At 41.3% G+C, this 20,682-nt stretch overlaps 1 protein-coding gene across 1 annotated transcript; it reads left to right on the forward strand.

The window, feature by feature from the left end:
- Positions 1 to 562: 562 nt before the first annotated feature.
- On the forward strand, positions 563 to 19,065 carry map1b (microtubule-associated protein 1B). The gene is made up of 7 exons (XM_040000302.1): positions 563 to 1,010; positions 2,737 to 2,838; positions 10,531 to 10,613; positions 11,338 to 11,478; positions 11,657 to 16,796; positions 16,936 to 17,174; positions 18,220 to 19,065. Exons 1-7 carry the CDS (start codon positions 827 to 829, stop codon positions 18,373 to 18,375), a joined length of 6,045 nt encoding a protein of 2,014 aa, XP_039856236.1. The 5' UTR covers positions 563 to 826; the 3' UTR covers positions 18,376 to 19,065.
- Positions 19,066 to 20,682: the final 1,617 nt, after the last annotated feature.

Consider the following 20,682-nt stretch of genomic DNA (forward strand, 5'->3'; position numbering starts at 1 on the left):
TGGTTTGAAGTGATTTGATGTGTCTGGACATATAATACTTAGCCTTGCAACAGACTGGTGACCTGTTGGTGTGTACTACACCTCTCACCCAGTGACAGTCCCCCCAGCAATCATAAAGCGAATAAGTGGTTATCAAAATGCATGGATGGATGGATGGAAGGATAGCTACCATGGCTTCAGTCAATCTCTCAGGGGTTTTCTGCCCTGATCTTTGAGTACGGTCCTTGCAATTTGCATTCATTGTCTTTGAATATCATAGTTTTTGCATGTAAAAAAATAAAAAATAAAAACAATTAAATGACTAAAAAGATGAAATCTCGGTTTAAAGTAAATAAAAAGTCTGTTTAAAAACGGAATCTCAAAAAGCACGTCAGAAAGGTCTATAAAGATTTTCACTGCGCTAACAGAAGTACAACTCGTTTACTACAACCCAACATCAGAAACTGAACCCAGAGGGGTGAAACATCAGTGCTCTAAGTATTTTTTTAATAGGAGTAACAAGTAGTGAGGAGTCCAGCACCGATGAAAACAATGAAAAGCATAAAATCTCAGTGACTTCCGGATGCGTTTGATTCGTTGCGGATGACATCAGCTGTGGAGTGAGTATGCGAAAAAAAAGCTCCGGCGCCCTCGTCTCTCCCCGGTTACCGAATGTGACACTGTGTCTGCTGGTATAAAAAGCAAGGGCCACTCCTATCAAGGCTGCACTTGCATGTCTGGAGACCACTCCAAAGCTCTGCAGCGAATAAAGGGAGGCTGGGATCCGCAAACGAGAGACAGCGAGAGAGCGGGGGCGTAAAAAAGAGAAGATAGACAGCAGGAGAGGATGGCAACCCTGGTTGAATCTGCAGACATGGAGACTTTAGGCGGCCAAAGCAACACCGGGGCGTCGCTGACATCCTCGAGCCCCTCGCAGCACTTTAATGACAGCAAATTCTACCTGCTGGTTGTTATCGGAGAGATCGTAACGGAGGAGCATCTGAAGTGTGCCATTGCGGACATAGAGAAAGGTAAGATGGGGCTTTGTGAAAGGGGGTGTAGGCCAGAGAGCTCCTCTTGACGTGTTCAAAACAACTGGAACGGAGACGGATAGACTGGAAGTTTGGCAGCATAAAGTCACATAATCTGTGCGGGGGGTTTATTCTTTTCTTTTTTTTTTTTTTTTTGGAGCTGTAGTTATTTGCAGCGCTTTGCTTTGTGAACGGTGGTGAGGAATTACGCGTGTCAACGAGTAATGAACACAGTCTGAGTGTTATTTGTTGGGCAGCTGTTTGAAGTAGACTGCGGTGGTGCTATCTGTCAGCCCCTCCCAGTAACATCACTGTGAGCTAGAGGAAAATAATCACTACATCTTCGCCCTCGGGTATTTTACCCACCAACAACCGCGTTCAGGGGCAGTTCTGTATCATTTTTTTTCTATCACATAATATCAGTGGGTTCAGTTGTTACCAGTCACAACACACGTGGGCCTGGTGCTGTTATGAAGCTGACGAGCAATGATTCAGCATCCAATTCGGATTGTGCGTCAGTGCAGTGAAGCGAATCGGGTTTCTGAGGGTCTCTCGCAGCACCTTGCTTTTGTGTCACAGTTCACGGCCTGAAGGAGGAAACGAGAGTTTTCTCTCGGTTTGTGTCGTGGAGTTGACAGTTTGCGTTTCGAGACTGCTACAGTACGCGCCCTTGAATTACAATCAACGAATTCCCCCTTCATCCCCGTGGAAATATTTCTCCATCACTACCCTCCTGCATCCAGCTTTCTCTCTCATCCCACACACCGGCTTGTGGGCGTGGCTCGGTCCGCACTGCGGTCCCTACGGAAAGCCAGGAGGACCCATCTTCAAAGTGAAGCGGGGCGTTTTTTAGAAAGGCTACAGCTGCTGTAGAGGCCTGCCTCACTGGCCATAGTGCACTGTTTGTAGGGGGGGGGCAATGGCGCAGTATCTGCGTGGGCGTAAAACTAAGATGGGTTCATATTATCTTTACCCTGCACACTTCTAGATTTTCCAGGCACTATCAGAGTAAAAGCACAGAGTAGGTGTGGCTCTTTGTTAAAGGTTAAATCTGCTGATGATGTATACAGATGTACCAAACAAAAAATGAATAAATAATTTTTCTTTAATTAAAAAAAATAAGAGGTTACTTTTGAGATGAACCTGTTGGGGCCACAGTCATTTCTTTCTTTCTCTCTCTCTCTCTCTCTCTCTCTCTTTCTCTCTCTCTGTGTATTGTCAAGTTTACACTTGACCTTGGGTGGGAAAAAAATTCAATAAGTACATTTATGCTGTCCCCTTCATGCTGTCTTTAAATTAAAAATTATCTTATTTAATGGTGTTTCGATTTTTAACTTATGCTGTCATTTATTTTTTTTAAGGTTTAGGCCCTGTTGCTAAAATAAGTGTTTTCAGCCCATCGTCTGTTGTTCACCTCAGAGTAACACTGATTCACTGCTGCTATCAAATAACTTCTCGGAAGCCTTCATTAGGCCTTGGCTTTGCAAAATCATAGAGAGGATGACACCGCAATGAGTCAGCACAACAGAGGTCGTTCCTGCTTCTGGCACCGTGGCCAAACAGAAATAGGGATATAGATATTTCCTATTATAGATTTCATTCCTCTTGCCAAATTAAAAGTCAATCCTTGCTCGTGCCAAGATTTTCCTGTAAATTTTAGGAAGATAATTCACGAGGGAAGGTGACTTTTCACAGTTTTGTTTGTGCTTGTGTGCTTGTGTTGCAGGGATCCGCTCGTGGGACGCCAACTTAATTGACTGCAACCTGGACCAGGAACTCAAGCTGTTTGTGTCCAGACACTCGGCTCGTTTCTCTGCAGATGTCAGAGGTAAACTGGAAATTTATGCCACAACGTTTCACACCGATTAATGTCTTGAGATTTTTCTAACAGCTTCCATTGTGTCGTAAACAGAAACCAAAGACATACACTTTTGCAGTCATGTGAGAAATAATACGCTTAATGTATTAAAAGTAAAAACAATCACTATATAAAAGACCCCCTTTTTTATTTTAATTTATTTCAATCACGATCTACCCCTGTCATAAAATATGTTGTGAAGCACAGTACTTGAGTATTTACAGTTTCATAGCTGCGTTTCTCAGCAGTGTCCACCATTACATCTAAGTCAGCTACAGGGAGTGCAGAATTATTAAGCAAGTTGTATTTTTGAGGAATAATTTTATTCTTGAACAACAACCATGTTCTCAATGAACCCAAAAAACTCATTAATATCAAAGCTGAATGTTTTTGGAAGTAGTTTTTAGTTTGTTTTTAGTTTTAGCTATTTTAGGGGGATATCTGTGTGTGCAGGTGACTATTACTGTGCATAATTATTAGGCAACTTAACAAAAAACAAATATATACCCATTTCAATTATTTATTTTTACCAGTGAAACCAATATAACATCTCCACATTCACAAATATACATTTCTGACATTCAAAACAAACAAAACAATCAGCGACCAATATAGCCACCTTTCTTTGCAAGGACACTCAAAAGCCTGCCATCCATGGATTCTGTCAGTGTTTTGATCTGTTCACCATCAACATTGCGTGCAGCAGCAACCACAGCCTCCCAGACACTGTTCAGAGAGGTGTACTGTTTTCCCTCCTTGTAAATCTCACATTTGATGATGGACCACAGGTTCTCAATGGGGTTCAGATCAGGTGAACAAGGAGGCCATGTCATTAGTTTTTCTTCTTTTATACCCTTTCTTGCCAGCCACGCTGTGGAGTACTTGGACGCGTGTGATGGAGCATTGTCCTGCATGAAAATCATGTTTTTCTTGAAGGATGCAGACTTCTTCCTGTACCACTGCTTGAAGAAGGTGTCTTCCAGAAACTGGCAGTAGGACTGGGAGTTGAGCTTGACTCCATCCTCAACCCGAAAAGGCCCCACAAGCTCATCTTTGATGATACCAGCCCAAACCAGTACTCCACCTCCACCTTGCTGGCGTCTGAGTCGGACTGGAGCTCTCTGCCCTTTACCAATCCAGCCACGGGCCCATCCATCTGGCCCATCAAGACTCACTCTCATTTCATCAGTCCATAAAACCTTAGAAAAATCAGTCTTGAGACATTTCTTGGCTCAGTCTTGACGTTTCAGCTTGTGTGTCTTGTTCAGTGGTGGTCGTCTGTCAGCCTTTCTTACCTTGGCCATGTCTCTGAGTATTGCACACCTTGTGCTTTTGGGCACTCCAGTGATGTTGCAGCTCTGAAATATGGCCAAACTGGTGGCAAATGGCATCTTGGCAGCTGCACGCTTGACTTTTCTCAGTTCATGGACAGTTATTTGGCGCCTTGGTTTTTCCACACGCTTCTTGCGACCCTGTTGACTATTTTGAATGAAACGCTTGATTGTTCGATGATCACGCTTCAGGAGCTTTGCAATTTTGAGACTGCTGCATCCCTCTGCAAGATATCTCACTGTTTTTGACTTTTCTGAGCCTGTCAAGTCCTTCTTTTGACCCATTTTGCCAAAGGAAAGGAAGTTGCCTAATAATTCTGCACTCCCTGAATAGCTTCCTTGTGGAATCCTAAACACGTAGGCTTTATTGCCTACCACAGGATACACCCTGTCAGCATTTTCTTGCGAGGCACTTTTACCTTTGTGTCATTTGCAAAGTGAAGGAGTCTGTATGAAGATGAAACACATTCAGTGTTGCAGGACATGTGGTGTATCAGTAGGCAACATGGCCTTGACAGTCCCCAGCAGTTAAAGCTTCTGCTCCACATTGAGAACGACCAGCTTCGTATGTGGTTAGATGTTTAATAGATTGATCGAGCCGATAAATGTGGCTGCAAACTAAATCAGTAGGTCGATTCTAATGCATTAATATCCCTGTATCAAATCTCAGAAATGAAATACAGTCATCTGAGAGGCAGGATTCATCCAGAATGACATTTAACAGCACTCCAGCTTCACACTCCCTTTTATCCCGTCTTCCCATCCTCCACTCTTGCCGTTTCCTCCAGTGTACTGTTGCCTTGCAACTAGATGCACAGTTGATTTGGGAGTAATTAGCAATGTCGAATCCCTAGTGGCGGTGTCTGTCCATGAAAATAAAGAAGGGAGGGGAACGGGGAGGACTCAGGGAGCAAGAGGGTGAGGGGAAGGGCTTTTAAAGAAAGACAATGACACAGGCGGGTGGGGTGGTGAGAGAAGAGGAAATAATGGAGTAAGAACAGGCTGAAGAGAGATTGGGGTGATAAATAAGCAAGGTCACACAGAGAGACACGCAGCAGAATGAAGAGAACACTTTGAGAGTCAATGTCTTGGCAGGCAAAAAATCAATAATGTTATTTTCTCATATTGTATTTCTTTCCTTTTGGCAACTCTTTTTTTTTTACCTTTTTTAATTTTTGATTTCAGCTTGATGTGAACTGTACAATTTGATGGGTTTGTAGGGTTTTATGTAAAATGTCATGATTCTTTTTAATTCACAGATATATATTTTAAACTTTTGAATCATAATATTGTTAATTATTAAAAAAAAGATTTAAAAATAATAATGACATCACTTCTGTCACCTGGTGCACTGTGCTTAGTACTGGTCCTTCAAGAGCAAGAGGGTTCCTGGTTCGAACCCGCTGGCTGATTGGGTTCCTTCTACTGTCTGTGAGGTTTGTGTGTTCTCCTGGAGCCTGCGTGAGTTCACTCCAGGTACTCTGGCTTCCTCTCAGAGTCCAAAGACATGCATGCTAGGTTAATCGGTGATTCTAAATTGTCCATAGGTGTCTGTCTCTGTGTTAGCCCATGCTAAGTGATCTAAGACTAGTGGTCTCTGGAGGGTGTTACCAGCAAACTCTTCTATAGGCTCCAGTCCCACCACACCCCAAATGGGAAAACCTCTTAAGAGAATGGAGGTTGGATGGATTTTGTCCTACCTTTCTCCCCTCACCTCCAACAGGAAGAAAACCCCCTGGCTTTCTTCCTGTTGGAGGGAGTTTTTACTTCCTATTGTCACCAAGTGCTTGCTCATAGGGGCTCATCTGACTGGTGGGGTTTTCTCTAAAATAATTGTAGTGCTTTGTATTGCCTTGAGGCAACTGTTGTTGTGATTTGTTGCTATATAAATTAAACTGAATTGAATTGGATGGATGCGGTACCTCCCCATACTTTTTCACAGAAAGGTGTATATTATCAGGAGCAGCAGCTAGAAGCTGAATTGGTAATGGGCTGCACCCCTGTGCCTGAATTAAAACTATGCTTGATATGACTTTATTAATTATAAATTAGGATTTAACAGGAAACAACATCGAAGCTGAGTGAAACATAAAAGGTTAAAAAAAAATAGTTAATCCTTGCTAACAGAAGTTGTATCAAGCATCTTGTCAGAAATGAATCAGCATCGGTTCTCGGAGGGCTGTGTAGTGAGTTGAGCTTATGAATTGAATTTCAGTGGGACTTACCCTTAGCTGTAATAAAGAAAAATCAATGAAATGTCTTTAAATGCTGTATTCTTGAGTTTTCTCTTTAGCTGGTAGGGTGGTTTCATTCATTGCTTAGAGATTATTCTTTAGAGGAAAACCAGCGGATGAAATCCGGCTCAGGAGGGCAAATGCAATTACCTGTCCGCTTGATGAACGACGAACCGTCAATCACGTGGCGCACAGGATGCCTGGACCTCACAGTAACAAGGAAAAGAGAGGAAGAAGAGCAGGCTAGATGGGAGACCACCTGCCTTTCCTTTATAGACATATGACACTTCTGTTTACTTATAGATTTCCCATCACTCTGCCATCAGTGCAGACAGCAGTGAAGCCTCAAAAGACATGTCTAAACCACAAATCCATGAAGAAGCCTTGCTAATGAGATTCTTGAAGACAAGACTGCAATTTATGATCGACGATATTTAAAAACTGTGTTGACTTTTATTCATTTGTCAGAGAAGAAAATATTCCTAATGGTCTGTTTTCTCTTCATTCCTGACTCCAACTGCAGATCAGCAGTTTTATTCACCTGCATCATAAAAAGTCCCACATCCCCTGATATTATAAGCACTGCAATAGAAAAAAAATTGTAATAATAACTGCCTTTCATCTGTCAGCTTGTCATTCAATTGCATGGGCTAATTCCTACAGTAATGACTACGAAGATGTTAAAAGCTGAATGCTGGCAGTGAGAATCAATATGGTGCCACAGGTGATCGACTGCTTTTCAAGTTAATAGCTGGATCATTGCCATTAGCTCCATTACCAGACATGTTATATATGCTTGGTTGGAGACAAATCCAAAAGTCACAGTAAAAATTTTGCCAGTGTCTCTGCTGGACGTCACTGTTTTGGTATGAAATACACTTGCTGACACACACAATACTGGGGATCTAGAGGAGCAGATCCAGTCCTTCCTTTTGCTTTAAAACAAGTGCTGAATTTAGTTGTTCCACTGATCTATTTTTGGTGGGGTGCCATCCTCATTGATGTTCCCATCTGGCTCGGTCAGTTGCAGAGAGGGCAAAACCAACCGGTCGTCCTCTTCCTATTCAGCCAGAAGGAGAATGTTTAGCGATGCATGTCACATTACCTCACCTCCCGCTGAGACAGAGACGCACTGGGTTTTAAGGATTTTCATATCGATCAAAGTAATTGTCAGGGTCAAACAAGCTCCTGTGTGCAATCTGTCACTTTTTGATGAGTTAAATCAGACACATGGCGGTGGTGATGGATAGTTTGTTTTTTTTTCCTGTGAGGAGTGCTGTGCTATACTTTCTATTTCATCACATAAAAGGCCAGTAAGCAGGGCGTAACCCACGAAGAGGGACAAAGACAAAAGAGATGCGTCTCTTTTGCATTAGCGGTTACAGATATGGCTTTGTTTCTTAGAGGAGCACCGGTCAGACCACTGCCTCCTCAGAATGGGTTTTAGTGAAGGTTTTTCCACCCCCTGAGTAGCAGGGGTTTTACGATGGTTGTAGTAGACAGACACAAATCTTCAACATGCCGGTAAAATGCAGGTGCTTGTTCGCATCTCAAAGGTGAATGTACCAAAACTAGAAATAAAAGAAACAAATAAAGCTGATGCATTCGTTGCCTGCTCACTGGAAAAAAAATGACACACATTTAAGGTCTTCAATAGATTCTGCTGGAAAATATCCACTATGCACTCAAAAAAATGAAAGCAATGACCCTTTTGTCGTTTAAGGTTCTGTCATGATGTTGAATTTACACAAAATCTCTAGATTACAATCATTCTAGAAGAATTCTTTTTTTTTTTTTTCCATCCACACCCCCAAAAACAGAACTGACAAATGCCTGGGAGGGAACAAAACCTCGAACAATTATTTCAGTTTTTACTGAACCCTCGAGATTATTAGACCCCAGCAGTCATTTACTGTGTAGGAAACACAGCAGTGAATGAGAGTGTTTTCTGTAAGGCATGATAACTCTCTGGGGTGAAGCAGTAGAGTTAATGGTTGTGCATTCCTTCATGAGAATCTGCTGCTATATGAAATATGTATGGAGGAATCAGCCGAGCAGGCAGATAGCTGCTGGAGTATTGCGTCTCCAGGGACAAGCCACACTCAGTCTTCAACACCGTGCTTCTGAATTTACAGTCTGGGTCCAAGCACTTCACACAAAGCAGATTCTCATCCTTTGTCTTTCCATTATAGCAGCAACATTTTTTTGTTTTTTGTTTTGACTGAAATAAATGAATAAAAATAAGATCTGTGTCTTGTAGTTTGGTATCAGTTGATGCTTTATGTTGGTGACAGTGAGGAGAAACAAAGGGTCTGTGGGGTTGACTGAGTGAAGCCTGACATGTAGGGATGGATAATGAAGCTAAAGATACCATATTCATGTCTCATCCGCTGGGCCAGAGGATAGCCAAACCCCCCTTACACATGCACAGTGGGGTCACAGTCATAATCAATCAACCAAAACCTAGAAGGTTGATCACGGGCCTAACCCCACAACACTGTTCGTGTTCTGTCTAATCACTCCGTCTCATGAGAGAGGAAATATTACCTTTCTCAAATTGCTGCAGATTCATCTATTTTTAGTGGCCATTGTCAGAGTTCAAATCGTTACTGGGTGTTAGAGTGAGGCAGATAATAACCCAGCCATGTCGGTGCTGTCTGTCATCTCACAGAGGCCGAGTCTGACTGGAGTTGTGTAGCACTGTAAAAGAAGTGGCTAGTCAGTAATTGTCAAATAATTGGGAATAATAATAACATGATAACATGTCCTTTAACCTTGCAGTATGTAAATATTTGTTTGTTGAATAAAGTAGCCAGTTTAAAGCATCATCTTTATATTTGGGAAAATTTGATAGACATTTTTTAAATAGATATTTGGTCAGTTATTACAGGCAGAAACTAATTGGCAGAATAATCAGTAATGTTAATAATAATTTTTAGTTTGTGTCTTTAGTGTATAACTGTTACAAAGAACTCAGGGTTATTATAGGAACTGGGAGTTCAAACGCACTGCAAGTTGAATAAAGCACAACGTAAATAATAAAAAAAAAGCTGCAAGAGCTTGCAAAACATAAATAAATAGATAAATAAAATAATAAAACACAATGTAAGTATTTGTGGGGAGACAAAAAAATGTGACGGAACAGCTGCAGAACTGACAAGCTAAAAGTAAACAGCAAACGTGAATGTACATGTGTTAAAAGAATCATGTGATTAAAACAAACAACAAATTTATGTAAATGTCTGGCCACTTAAATTTCCTGCATGAACAGTGAAGAACAAGGCAATAGAACGTGTGTAACAGAAATATGTATATTTCATGAAAAATCAGTCATTGCTGTTAATATATGAATATTAATAGGAGAGTTTACATGTCGCTTACATAAGCTGACTGGTAAACTGGTGTCTTACAACAAAGGTTAACGAAGGAGGATTTCCTTATAAGAACCAGAGGAGTGGAGATTCATTACAGCTTTGTAATCAGTTATATCTTATTATGATGACAATAATCATGCTAATGATCAAATATTAAGGCAAAAAGGTGAATACTGTATGCTCCCCATCTTTTAATGTAGGTTACAGAGACTAAAATTCAGGTTAGCAGAGTAGACATGAAACAGGTGCAACGATTGTGTTTTCAGAGAGGAAATTGTTGCCGTTTTAATTATTCTAGCAATTAATTTGCTATAAATTAATAAGCACAGGGGCAAAAAAATACTTGATTTTTAATTCAATTCAATTTTATTTTATTGGCACTTTATATTGTACAGCAGATCATACAATAATAATAATAATTTTTACAATTATTAAATGATAAATCCAGTTATTTCCTTGAATAATCAGCCAATTGGTTTGGTTGGCAAATTAGTAAATGCTTTCCTTCTTTTATTGTGTCTTTTATACAATAAAGTAGGATATCATCATTACTGAGAGGCTGTATCTGATACACAGTTTTCTGTTGGTCAGCTACTCTGTAGATTGATTATGCCTCTTGGTTCTATCTAATTATATTCACAGCAGGGTTTATATATAACTCATAGCATGAGACATTTAGCATGACATTTATTTTACTATATCTATTTTCTGTTTTCTTTTCAGGCCAGAGAATTCTTCACCACAAAAGCAATATTCTGGAGACCGTTGTGCTCATCAACCCTTCAGATGAAGCCGTCAGTACCGAGGTAAAACATTTTTCCTACTAGAAATTATAGCTTCTTCCCATTATTCTCCCATCAGCATTTACAAAACATTTAAATCTTAAAACAGGTAATTATTCAGCCCGGTGTGTTTGCTGATGTTGACTAAGAACCAAAAAAAAAAAAAAGGGGGGGGGGGGGGGGGTTGTAATAAGAAATCTAAGAACCTGGACTGATGTGTTCTTTATTGCAGGGATAGCAAGCACAGATTTTGGATTTCGCTTAACTTCAAGGAGAATAAAAATATGAGAGGATCAGGAATTGCGCCTTCTCGTTGTTTCCTTCACTCCCTCCCTGTTTGCAGTCACACTCTGCACTTATAATATCACAGAGCACAGCAGGAGTGATTTGGCCAGCCGCCCAGAGAAACTGATGGTGCTGAAGTAGAAAAAAAGAACATCAGAAATAGTGAAGGACAGCGAGATAGAGTGATGACAGTACAATAGACAGTCAGAGAACAATTAAGCTAATTAGCTAATGGAAATAAGTGACTTGAAGCTGGTGGTATTTCTAGTACATTTATCATTAAGCTAAATGCGTAAGTATTGAGCTTCTTTATTTCCTTTTTAATATAATTATTTTGAGGAGAAGGACTGCAGCTGCAGTAAATAGTCACCACATAAGTACTTTTCTCCAAGTTTATATAAATTATTATCTACTGTTGAACAAATCAGTGCACAGACAACATATTTTTTTTTCTCCTTTCTAGGTGCGTTTGATGATCTCTGACACTGCCAGACACAAACTTTTGGTCTTGTCAGGACAATGCTCTGAAAACACCGGGGAGCTGATCCTTCAGTCTGGATTGTTCTCATTTTTCAGTTTCATAGACATATTCACTGACCAAGAGGTGAGCAAACATGGGGAGGGTTCTTCTTATGACACATTTACATAATGGTTATTGAAAGGTAAAAAAGAATGAGAAAAAAATGTGTGGTGGTCTACCCATATACTTACAGACACATACTGAACCTGAAATCATTGTAAGTGCATTACTGATTCCATTAATCATTTTTTCTCATGGCCAGATTGGTGAATTGCTCAGCACCATTCACCCAGCAAACAAAGCCAACCTCACTCTCTCCTGCCCCGAACAAGGCGAATGGAAAAATTCCAACTTGGACAAACACAATCTGCAGGACTTCATTAACATTAAACTAAACTCCACTCTCATCCTTCCTGAAATGGAGGGCCTCTCAGAGTTCACAGAGTACTTATCTGAATCTGTAGAGATCCCAACTCCTTTTGACATGTTAGAACCACCAACCTCAGGTGGATTCCTCAAGCTCTCCAAACCATGCTGCTACATTTTCCCCGGAGGTCGCGGTGACTCCGCTCTCTTTGCTGTCAACGGCTTCAACATGCTAATCAATGGAGGTTCAGACAGAAAGTCGTGTTTTTGGAAGCTGGTGAGACATCTAGACCGAGTGGACTCCATTCTCCTGACCCACATCGGTGATGACAATCTTCCGGGCATCAATAGCATGCTGCTGAGGAAGGTTGCAGAGCTCGAGGAGGAACAGTCACAGGGTTCAACAGCAAACAGCGACTGGGTGAAGAACATGATTTCTCCAGACATTGGCATTGTGTTTGTGAATCTTCCCGAAAACCTGGACAATCCTGAACCCAATTACAGAGTGCGCAGAAATGTTGAGGAGGCAGCTTTCACTCAGCAGTTTCTTAACAAACTACATTTACGGACTGAGCCTTTGCAAAGACCTGTAGGAAACACTATAGAACCGATCATACTTTTTCAGAAAATGGGCGTGGGCAAGCTTGAGATGTATGTGCTTAATCCATCAAAGAACAGCAAGGACATGCAGCACTTCATAAAACAGTGGACAGGAAGTGAAAAGGACACCACTTCCATCCTGCTCCCGAATGGAAAAGAATCAGAGTTCCCTCTCTCTCACATGATTTCCATTGCTTCACTCATTGTGTGGCACCCTGCAAATCCCTCAGATAAGGTTGTTCGTGTTCTCTTTCCCGGAAATGCCACCCAGCATCATATTTTTGAAGGTTTAGAAAAGCTTAAGCACCTGGACTTCTTGAAGCAGCCCGTTTATATTCAAAAAGCAGTGTCTGCTAACATGCCATCAACACCGACACTGAAGCAAGCCAAGATGAAACACCGAACAGACAGCAAAGAGAGCCTCAAGTCTACCCCAAAGCCTTCACCAATCAAAAACATCAGGAAGGATTCCACAGAGGAAACACCAGAAAAGGCAAAGGCTGATGCAGAATCAGCTCGTGAAAAAACACAAAAGATGGAGAAAAAAGAAAAAGTCCCACTGAAAAAGGGAAAGGCACCTGAGAAAGAATCAAAAGCAAAGGCAGAGCAAGCTGCCCAAAACGAAACGCCAGAAAAAAAGAAACCAAAAGCTGAAAAAGAGAAGATTGTTAAAAAGGAGGCCAAAGCATCTGTGGAAAAGAAAAAGGAGGTTAAAAAAGAAGTAGCAAAAAAAGATGAAACCCCCAAACAAGAAAGCAAAAAAGATGAAAAAGTGAAGAAAGAGGATGCAAAGAAAGGTCTAAAAAAGGATATCAGAAGAGACTCACCTATGAAAGAGAAGAAAGAAGAAAAGAAAGAGCAAAAGAAAGATGCCAAAAGACCATTAAAAGATATAAAAAAGGTATCTGCTGCAGGTGAAGAAAAGAATCTCAAACCAAAGCCTCTGAAAAAAGATGATGCTTCAAAGAAAGATTCAGGAGGTCCATCAAAGTTAAAAGACAAAGGAAAGATAAAGGTGGCAAAGAAGGAGACAAAAGAGGATACCACCAAAGTGGAAGCTAGTGCTGCTCCAGTGACAGTGGATCCAGAAGAAGAAAGATCTCTGATGTCCTCACCAGAGGACCTCACTAAGGACTTTGAAGAGCTCAGAGCTGAAGAGTTGATGGAGGACGATGCAACAGTTGAACAAAATGTGGAAAAAGAGACTGTGATGATACACCATGAAGAAGTGATTCAAACCAAAGAGTCACCTGAGGCATTAGAGTCTGTTGATGAAGGTATAACCACAACTGAGGTGGAAGGAGAAAGTGGAGAGACTCCAGATGAACAAGTACTCAAGGGAAAAATCAATGGAAGCGTATCAGAGAAGTTTGATGATGAGGGCACTGTGATGGAGGAGACATCTGAGGGAGGGGATTATGAAGAGAAAGGAGAGACTGAAGAAATATATGAACCACAGAAAGCAGAACTGGTTAAAAATAATCTTCCTCCCAGTGTGGAAGAACACCAAGAGAAACATGCTGAAATGAAACAAGTTAGTGCTGAAAACAACAACGTAGAAAATGATTTCATTAGTCAAAAAGAAACAGAGAATCAAAATCTGTTTGTATCTGCTTCACCTAAAGTGTCCTCACCAGTGTCTCCAGCTGTGTCTATCCATGATGAAATGGTGCCAGTTGGCTTTGAGAGTTCAACAGCCTCCGATGAAGAGAACAGAGACGAACCTCCTGAAGATTACACTGTCACATCTGGCCACACCCAGTCCACCATTGAAATCTCTAGTGTGCCTACTCCGATGGATGAGATGATGACTCCCAGGGACATTATGAGCGATGAAGCCACCAATGACGAGAATGAGTCTCCGTCACGGGATGTTGGCAGGTTTGGCACATCAGAGTGTGACAGAAAGAAGCTCTCTCAACTTCAGGATATTCCATGTTTAAATCGCTCTCAGAGTGATGCCACTGAAGGTCAGGACTACAACCATTCTGCTTCTACAATATCTCCGCCTTCATCTCTAGAAGAAGATAAATTCTCTAAGGATTTTCTCTCTGCAGGAAAAGCTAAATGCTTTGCCACGGCTCAGTATGATGCTGATTCGTCTAAACTCAGTTCAGTATCCACAACAGTACCTTTTGTGCGATCTCCCTCAGTTGACAATAAGGATATTTCTGATTCACCATCAGTGTTTGCTCCTCCAATAGAATTATCCACCACACTGGCAGGATACACCAGAGCAACAGCAGATTCCTCCATTAGCCCAGATGATAAGACATTAGAAGGTGCTAATTCGCCTCAGTCATCTGGTCACACTCCCTACTATCAGTCACCCGTAGATGAAAAAGCGGGAGCTCTGGCAACTGCATCAGAAGAAAGAAAAGAACAGGGTCCAGTAATTGTGGAGGTTACAAGTGATAAAGAAGATTCCTCCAACAGAGTTACCCCAGAGCCTCATGAACAGGAACTAGAAAGTTCCTCCCCAGTAGAGAGGGTAGCATCCTCAACAAAGAGCTCGCCAACAGCTGAACCTGATTCTCCAACAAAGAAGGAAAAGTCCCCCTTTGATATAGATCCTAAGAAAACAGGAGAAAACAGTCATTCCGTCTTTTTTTCAGCACCACTGACCAAACATGAATCAGACATCAACCCTTTCACAGCGTTCAAAGAAGAGAGTAAAATGTCAATTTCAGAGGGCACTACATCAGATAAGTCTGGAACTCCTCTGGAGGAAGTAGTAGCAGAGGACACTTTCTCACATTTAGCTTCAGCATCCACAGCTTCCTTGGCCACCAGCTCCTTGCCAGAACCAACCACGGACTCTCCTTCCCTTCATGCCGAAGTGGGCTCTCCTCACTCAACTGAAGTAGACGACTCTTTGTCCGTCTCTGTGGTTCAGACCCCAACCACTTTCCATGAGGCAGAGGGATCTCCATCCAAGGATGATAGCCCAAGGCCAATGTCAATCTCCCCAGACATCTCCCCCAAAACAAAAAGCAGGACACAGATGCAGGATACAAAATCCCCAGAGCACTCTACCATGTCAATAGAGTTTGGTCAGGAATCCCCTGACCATTCCTTAGCCCTGGACTTCAGCAAGCAGTCCCCAGAGCACCCATCAGTGGGCAGCTCACGTGCTACAGAAAATGGCCCAACTGAGGTTGACTACAGTCCTTCAGATGCAACTGACATAAGAGCATCTGGAGACCCAACCTCTGCAGTGGAAAATCCATCACTTTTTGAAGAAAATGATTCAGTTTGTGCCACTTCTGCAACCCCATCAGATGCATCTCAGTCTACTCCCTCTGCAACAACCCCATGTCAAATGACAGAGATGACACGTGCTGTGGTTGAGCAAACAGAAAAGTCTCCAGTCACCCCCAAAGCAACCTCACTAATCCACTCTCCCCATTCCAGTGAGCCATCCCCTGTGCTTGGAGGTCCAGCAGGTAAAGAAAGCAGCAGCCCCATTTCACCATCTGTGGAGGATATAGCTGATAAATCTGACACATACCAAGAATATGACAGGTCACCCTCACCCCCAAAAGCTACTTCCCCATCCTCTTCTTTCACTCTTTCAAAAGAGGAGACACTTTTCCAGGCAAAGGAAACTAATCCCTTTAAATGTGATGATTATACATTTGAGAAAAAATCCCCTGTGAGCCCTAAACTTCCTTCCCCATCACATCTGCCACTCTCTTGTGATCAGTATAATTCTGCCTGTGGCTCCAAAGACCCAGACTCCACTAAGAGGAGCCCCTGTGCTCCATCTAAGACAGATGTGGACCTCTGCCTAGTTACTTCATGTGAATACCGTCACCCCAAAACAGAACTCTCCCCATCTTTCATCAACCCTAACCCTCTGGAGTATTTCATCAATGAAGAGAATGCCTTGGACGATGAGAAACCTCTGGCCAAGTCAGGAGGAGGACCTCCACCACCAGGAGGTAAGCTCTACACCAGGCAATGTGAGGAGACACCGCCAACATCCATTAGTGAATCTGCTCCCTCCCAGACAGATTCAGATGTTCCACCAGGGACAGAAGAGTGCCCCTCAATTACAGCAGATGCAAACATTGACTCTGAAGATGACTCTGAGACTCTGCCTACTGACAGAACCCTCACCTACAGGCATGCTGATCCTCCTCCCGTTGCACTCAGGGACCCTGCTCCATCTTCAGGTCACCATGACGTCTGCATGGTTGATCCAGAGGCCCTCAAGGCTGAAGAAAACCTCCACAATGCTAACACAGAAGGAGGCGAAAAGCCCAACAAGAAAAAACTTTCCAAAAAATCTTCATCACCATCTAGAAAGGTTGGTCTATCAAAAGTGAAGGACTCAAAGACGGCCTCTCCAAAGAAGGGTGTAGGAGAAGGGAAAGATGCCAAAAATGCAACCAATACCTCTGCCTCCAGAGGGGTAAAAAGCACCACATCAGGTGAGTACTTATATATATATATATATATATAGATAGTGTATCACATATCAGTTTTTGACATCTATTTGCGGCACAGTATCTTTTGTTTTTATTTATTATTTTCCAAATGTCATCTGAGGCAAATTTACATTTTTTTCAGGTACAGGAAGTGGAAAGGTATCAGGTGGGACATCTCTACCAAACTGTCCTCCGATGTACATGGATTTGGTTTACATCCCTAATCACTGCAGTGCCAAAAATGTGGATGCTGAGTTCTTTAAGCGTGTGCGGTCCTCTTACTATGTAGTAAGTGGCAATGACCAGGCAGCTCAGGAACCCAATCGGGCTGTCCTTGATGCTTTGCTTGAAGGAAAAGCCCAGTGGGGAAACAATATGCAAGTAAGTACCAAGTATTAATATAATGTAATAATGCAATACAGTGGTCCAAGAGGTCAAATGGACTGCAACTTAAGAAAACACCAGGAAAGAGAAAAATGCTGCAAAAGCGTACCAAACACAACAGATGCTGAATAAAATGCAAAAAAACCACAGCAGAAGTTGAGTACTCACAAAACACAACAGAGGCGTGTCTGGGGATACGCTAATGTCACAGACTAGCACATGTGACAAAAACCAAAACATGCAAAGGACTGCACTGAGACATGCTTAACAGAAGCACGGGGTTCATCAGTGTTGCAGAAGTCAGGTGTATTTTCTGTGATTCATATAATACTGTTAATACATTGTTTGCTATTAGCAAACTGTTACTGTTACCTTGTCACTTCACTTCTGCAGCCGTTCCATGTACTGTCTGATATCCCAGTGGTGGTGTTGTTTCTCTAAATTCATAATAATTTTAGTCCAGGAGCAATGTTGTAACTGACCAATGACGATGTCTGAGCATTCAGTTAGCATTATCCAAGAAATTAGTTCATGTTTTTAAAAGTATCACTAGCAAAGCAGCATGAATAACCTAAATTTGGATAACAGCAAACTTAACTTGATAATATAATTAATAAAAAAGAAAACACTTAAAATGCTTACCATTTGTTCCAGAAGAGAGTTTTGTGTAAACAAATGCATTTTTTCCTGACATTGCAGAGCTATGATTTTGCAACAATGTGATTCATCATTTGCAGTGTAGATCCTGGACCAACATCAACACAGTGCTATCAGACACACCTTGTTGCAACACACAATATGGTTTCCCCTTCAACACTTCTGTTCTGTATTATGATTTTTAATTGTTTTCAGCTTTTGCATCATTTCTTTTCTATTTCCATTGTGTTTTGTGTGCTTTTGCAGCATTTTTCTATTTAAGGTACAGCAAAAATTAAAAACAAACAAACAAACAAACCTCTGCTTCAACTAAAGTTAATGTTTATATATGATTATTTAAATTCAAGATGCCATTTCAGTTGAGTCTCTTTGTCGCCCATGTTAGGTCACGCTCATTCCAACCCATGACACTGATGTGATGAGAGAGTGGTACCAGGAGACTCATGACAAGCAACAGGAGTTGAACGTCATGGTACTGGCCAGCAGCAGCACTGTCGTCATGCAGGACGAATCCTTCCCAGCTTGTAAGATAGAAATGTAGGCCTGTTCCTTGAGAGATCAGGAAGGGTACCAATTTTAAGTAAGAAAACCAATTCATGTAGCATAAAACCTAAGCAGACACCTAAACACAGAATGAAATAAATATCGGCAACAAGGACTGATTACCAAACTTTCCTCCTATGTACTAACAGTAACACAGATCAGCTCTGAAGGGGTCCATACAAAGGGTTATGTTTCATGCAGGTAGAGTACTGGGGGAGATAAGAAACCAAATAAACAAGCCAAGCTATGATTGTCCAGTTATGCTGAGTCTAGTGAAGTTCAAGAAAATGATGTTGTTGTTGATGTATCGAGTTTTCCTCTGCATCCCCACATCATACGTGAGAAAGCTTTCAATCAGCCTAACCACTTTCAGCAAACACAACGACTTTACATCTGGTATGTTTTGAAAAAGAAAATGTCTGTTATCCACACCAAAGGATAAATATAACATGTTTTCTGTTACTGCCTTAGGGAATCAAAGTGAATGTATAAGAAGTGGCACAGATCTTGCAGATTAGACAGGTGGCTTTAAGCACCGGGAGTCAATCCTAAGAATGATGTTAAAAGGTTATAGAGTTTAACGATAGCAAATATGATTCAACTTGAATGGACACTGAACACTGATTAACATTAATGATGTCTAACTTACCTTATTCATAACGGGCAAATCTGATTGCTCCACCGTTATGAAAATGTTCTCTGCGTTTTTGTTTTTTTGAGCTGGCTGGATTTTAATTGATTTAGCGTCTGTTTTTGTCTGGTTTACGCCGCTGTCTGTGTATAAGTAAGTTATTAGTTATTTCAGTTAACGTGCTTGATCGTCCAGGCAGCCTTTTACACTGTGCAACAGGAAGTTGCTTCATGGCGCTCTCCCCTGTCTTTGTCACATCTGCATAATCTACAAAGAGGAATGCCTTTTATTTCAGCTTGCTGATTTATTTACAGATTTTAAGTTCTTTCTAGAAAAGAATATCCAATCTTGTTTCTTATGAACGTTTTGTATGTAATCAATGCGCAATGGGGGGAGCTAGCCTTTACCCACTGGAAAGCTGGTGAAGCAGGATATTTTCATAAACCTTAAAATGTCTTGTTTTTCTAAAGCATTGTACTATAATTATAAATAGCTTTGTGGCAGATGAAGTGTTTGGAAGACATGCATGAGTTATGATAAATTAGTATTTTTTTTCTTTTTTTTCATGGGGGTTTTGCTCAAATTTGCTTTAAGACCAACAGGGCTACGTAGGCTAAATAAAGACATTTGAGGAGGATTTTAGGGTTTTCGCAAATTGTGCCATGACACATGTATTCTATGCTCCAAGGAATTGCCAGTGGCACAGTGTTGATATAAACATGATACTGAATGCAGCACATTGTAGATTTTCTAGGTGGAGGGTTCAGCATAAGGAGGCTGAAAAATTAGTCACGAATGAGAAGGGAATCAGCTTCTAGTAGAAGCTTTTTTCTCTCGTGGAGGGGCAGCACACAGAGGTGAAAGGGAGTGACTTGTGTGTTTTAGATGAAAGTATGTAAAACCAAGACTAGACACTTTAAACACAAACACGACACATAACAAACTAACAGTACAGAGACAACAGATCAACTTTGACAGGCCAGCTTCTGGAGAAACATTTACCAATTCAAACAGGCTTTTCATATTTGGGGCTATTCACTCGACACACAAACGGTACGAGATATGAGTCAAGTGATGCCAGGTGTTCATGATACCACAATAATGCAGTTTTCCTGCAGGTCAACCTGAAGCTAACACTACAACCTTACTGTCGAGCAAACAGCAACCTGCAAACTTTGGACTGACACTACTCTTTTCTCTCTCTTCTTTCTCTGCACTTTCTCTTTTTTCTCTCTCTGTCTCTTTATCTGCCTTGTCTCCTGATCTTTCTCCCAGGAGAACTTTAATAATGTTTGTCTGCAGCTGTGTGGTATAGGTGTCTTGTGATCTTTGCATCGATCGTCTCTGCCCTTTTCCCCCAGACTCATGTGTAACTTATAGGACTTAGTTTCAAGTAAAAAATACTCCTTAGTGCTTTCTGATGTTTGTGTGCAATATTTCCTCTACCCATATGGTGAATCTAATGTAAGAGGAACCACTACTAAGGAACAAACATTAAAAAAACAACCACAATAAAATCTGTTGAAAAAATAAGACTTTTTGGTATGTTTTTCTTTCTTACACCAGAAAAAAGTCAGATCCTTTGACAACCACTCATGTTTGCACAAATTCATTAGGTAGATGAAGTCATCCAGGCGTAATGTCTGCTCTTACTAGACATTTACTACTTAATAA

Source organism: Simochromis diagramma, unplaced genomic scaffold, assembly GCF_900408965.1.
Source record: "Simochromis diagramma unplaced genomic scaffold, fSimDia1.1 OVJJ01000596.1, whole genome shotgun sequence".
Lineage (NCBI taxonomy): Eukaryota > Metazoa > Chordata > Actinopteri > Cichliformes > Cichlidae > Simochromis > Simochromis diagramma.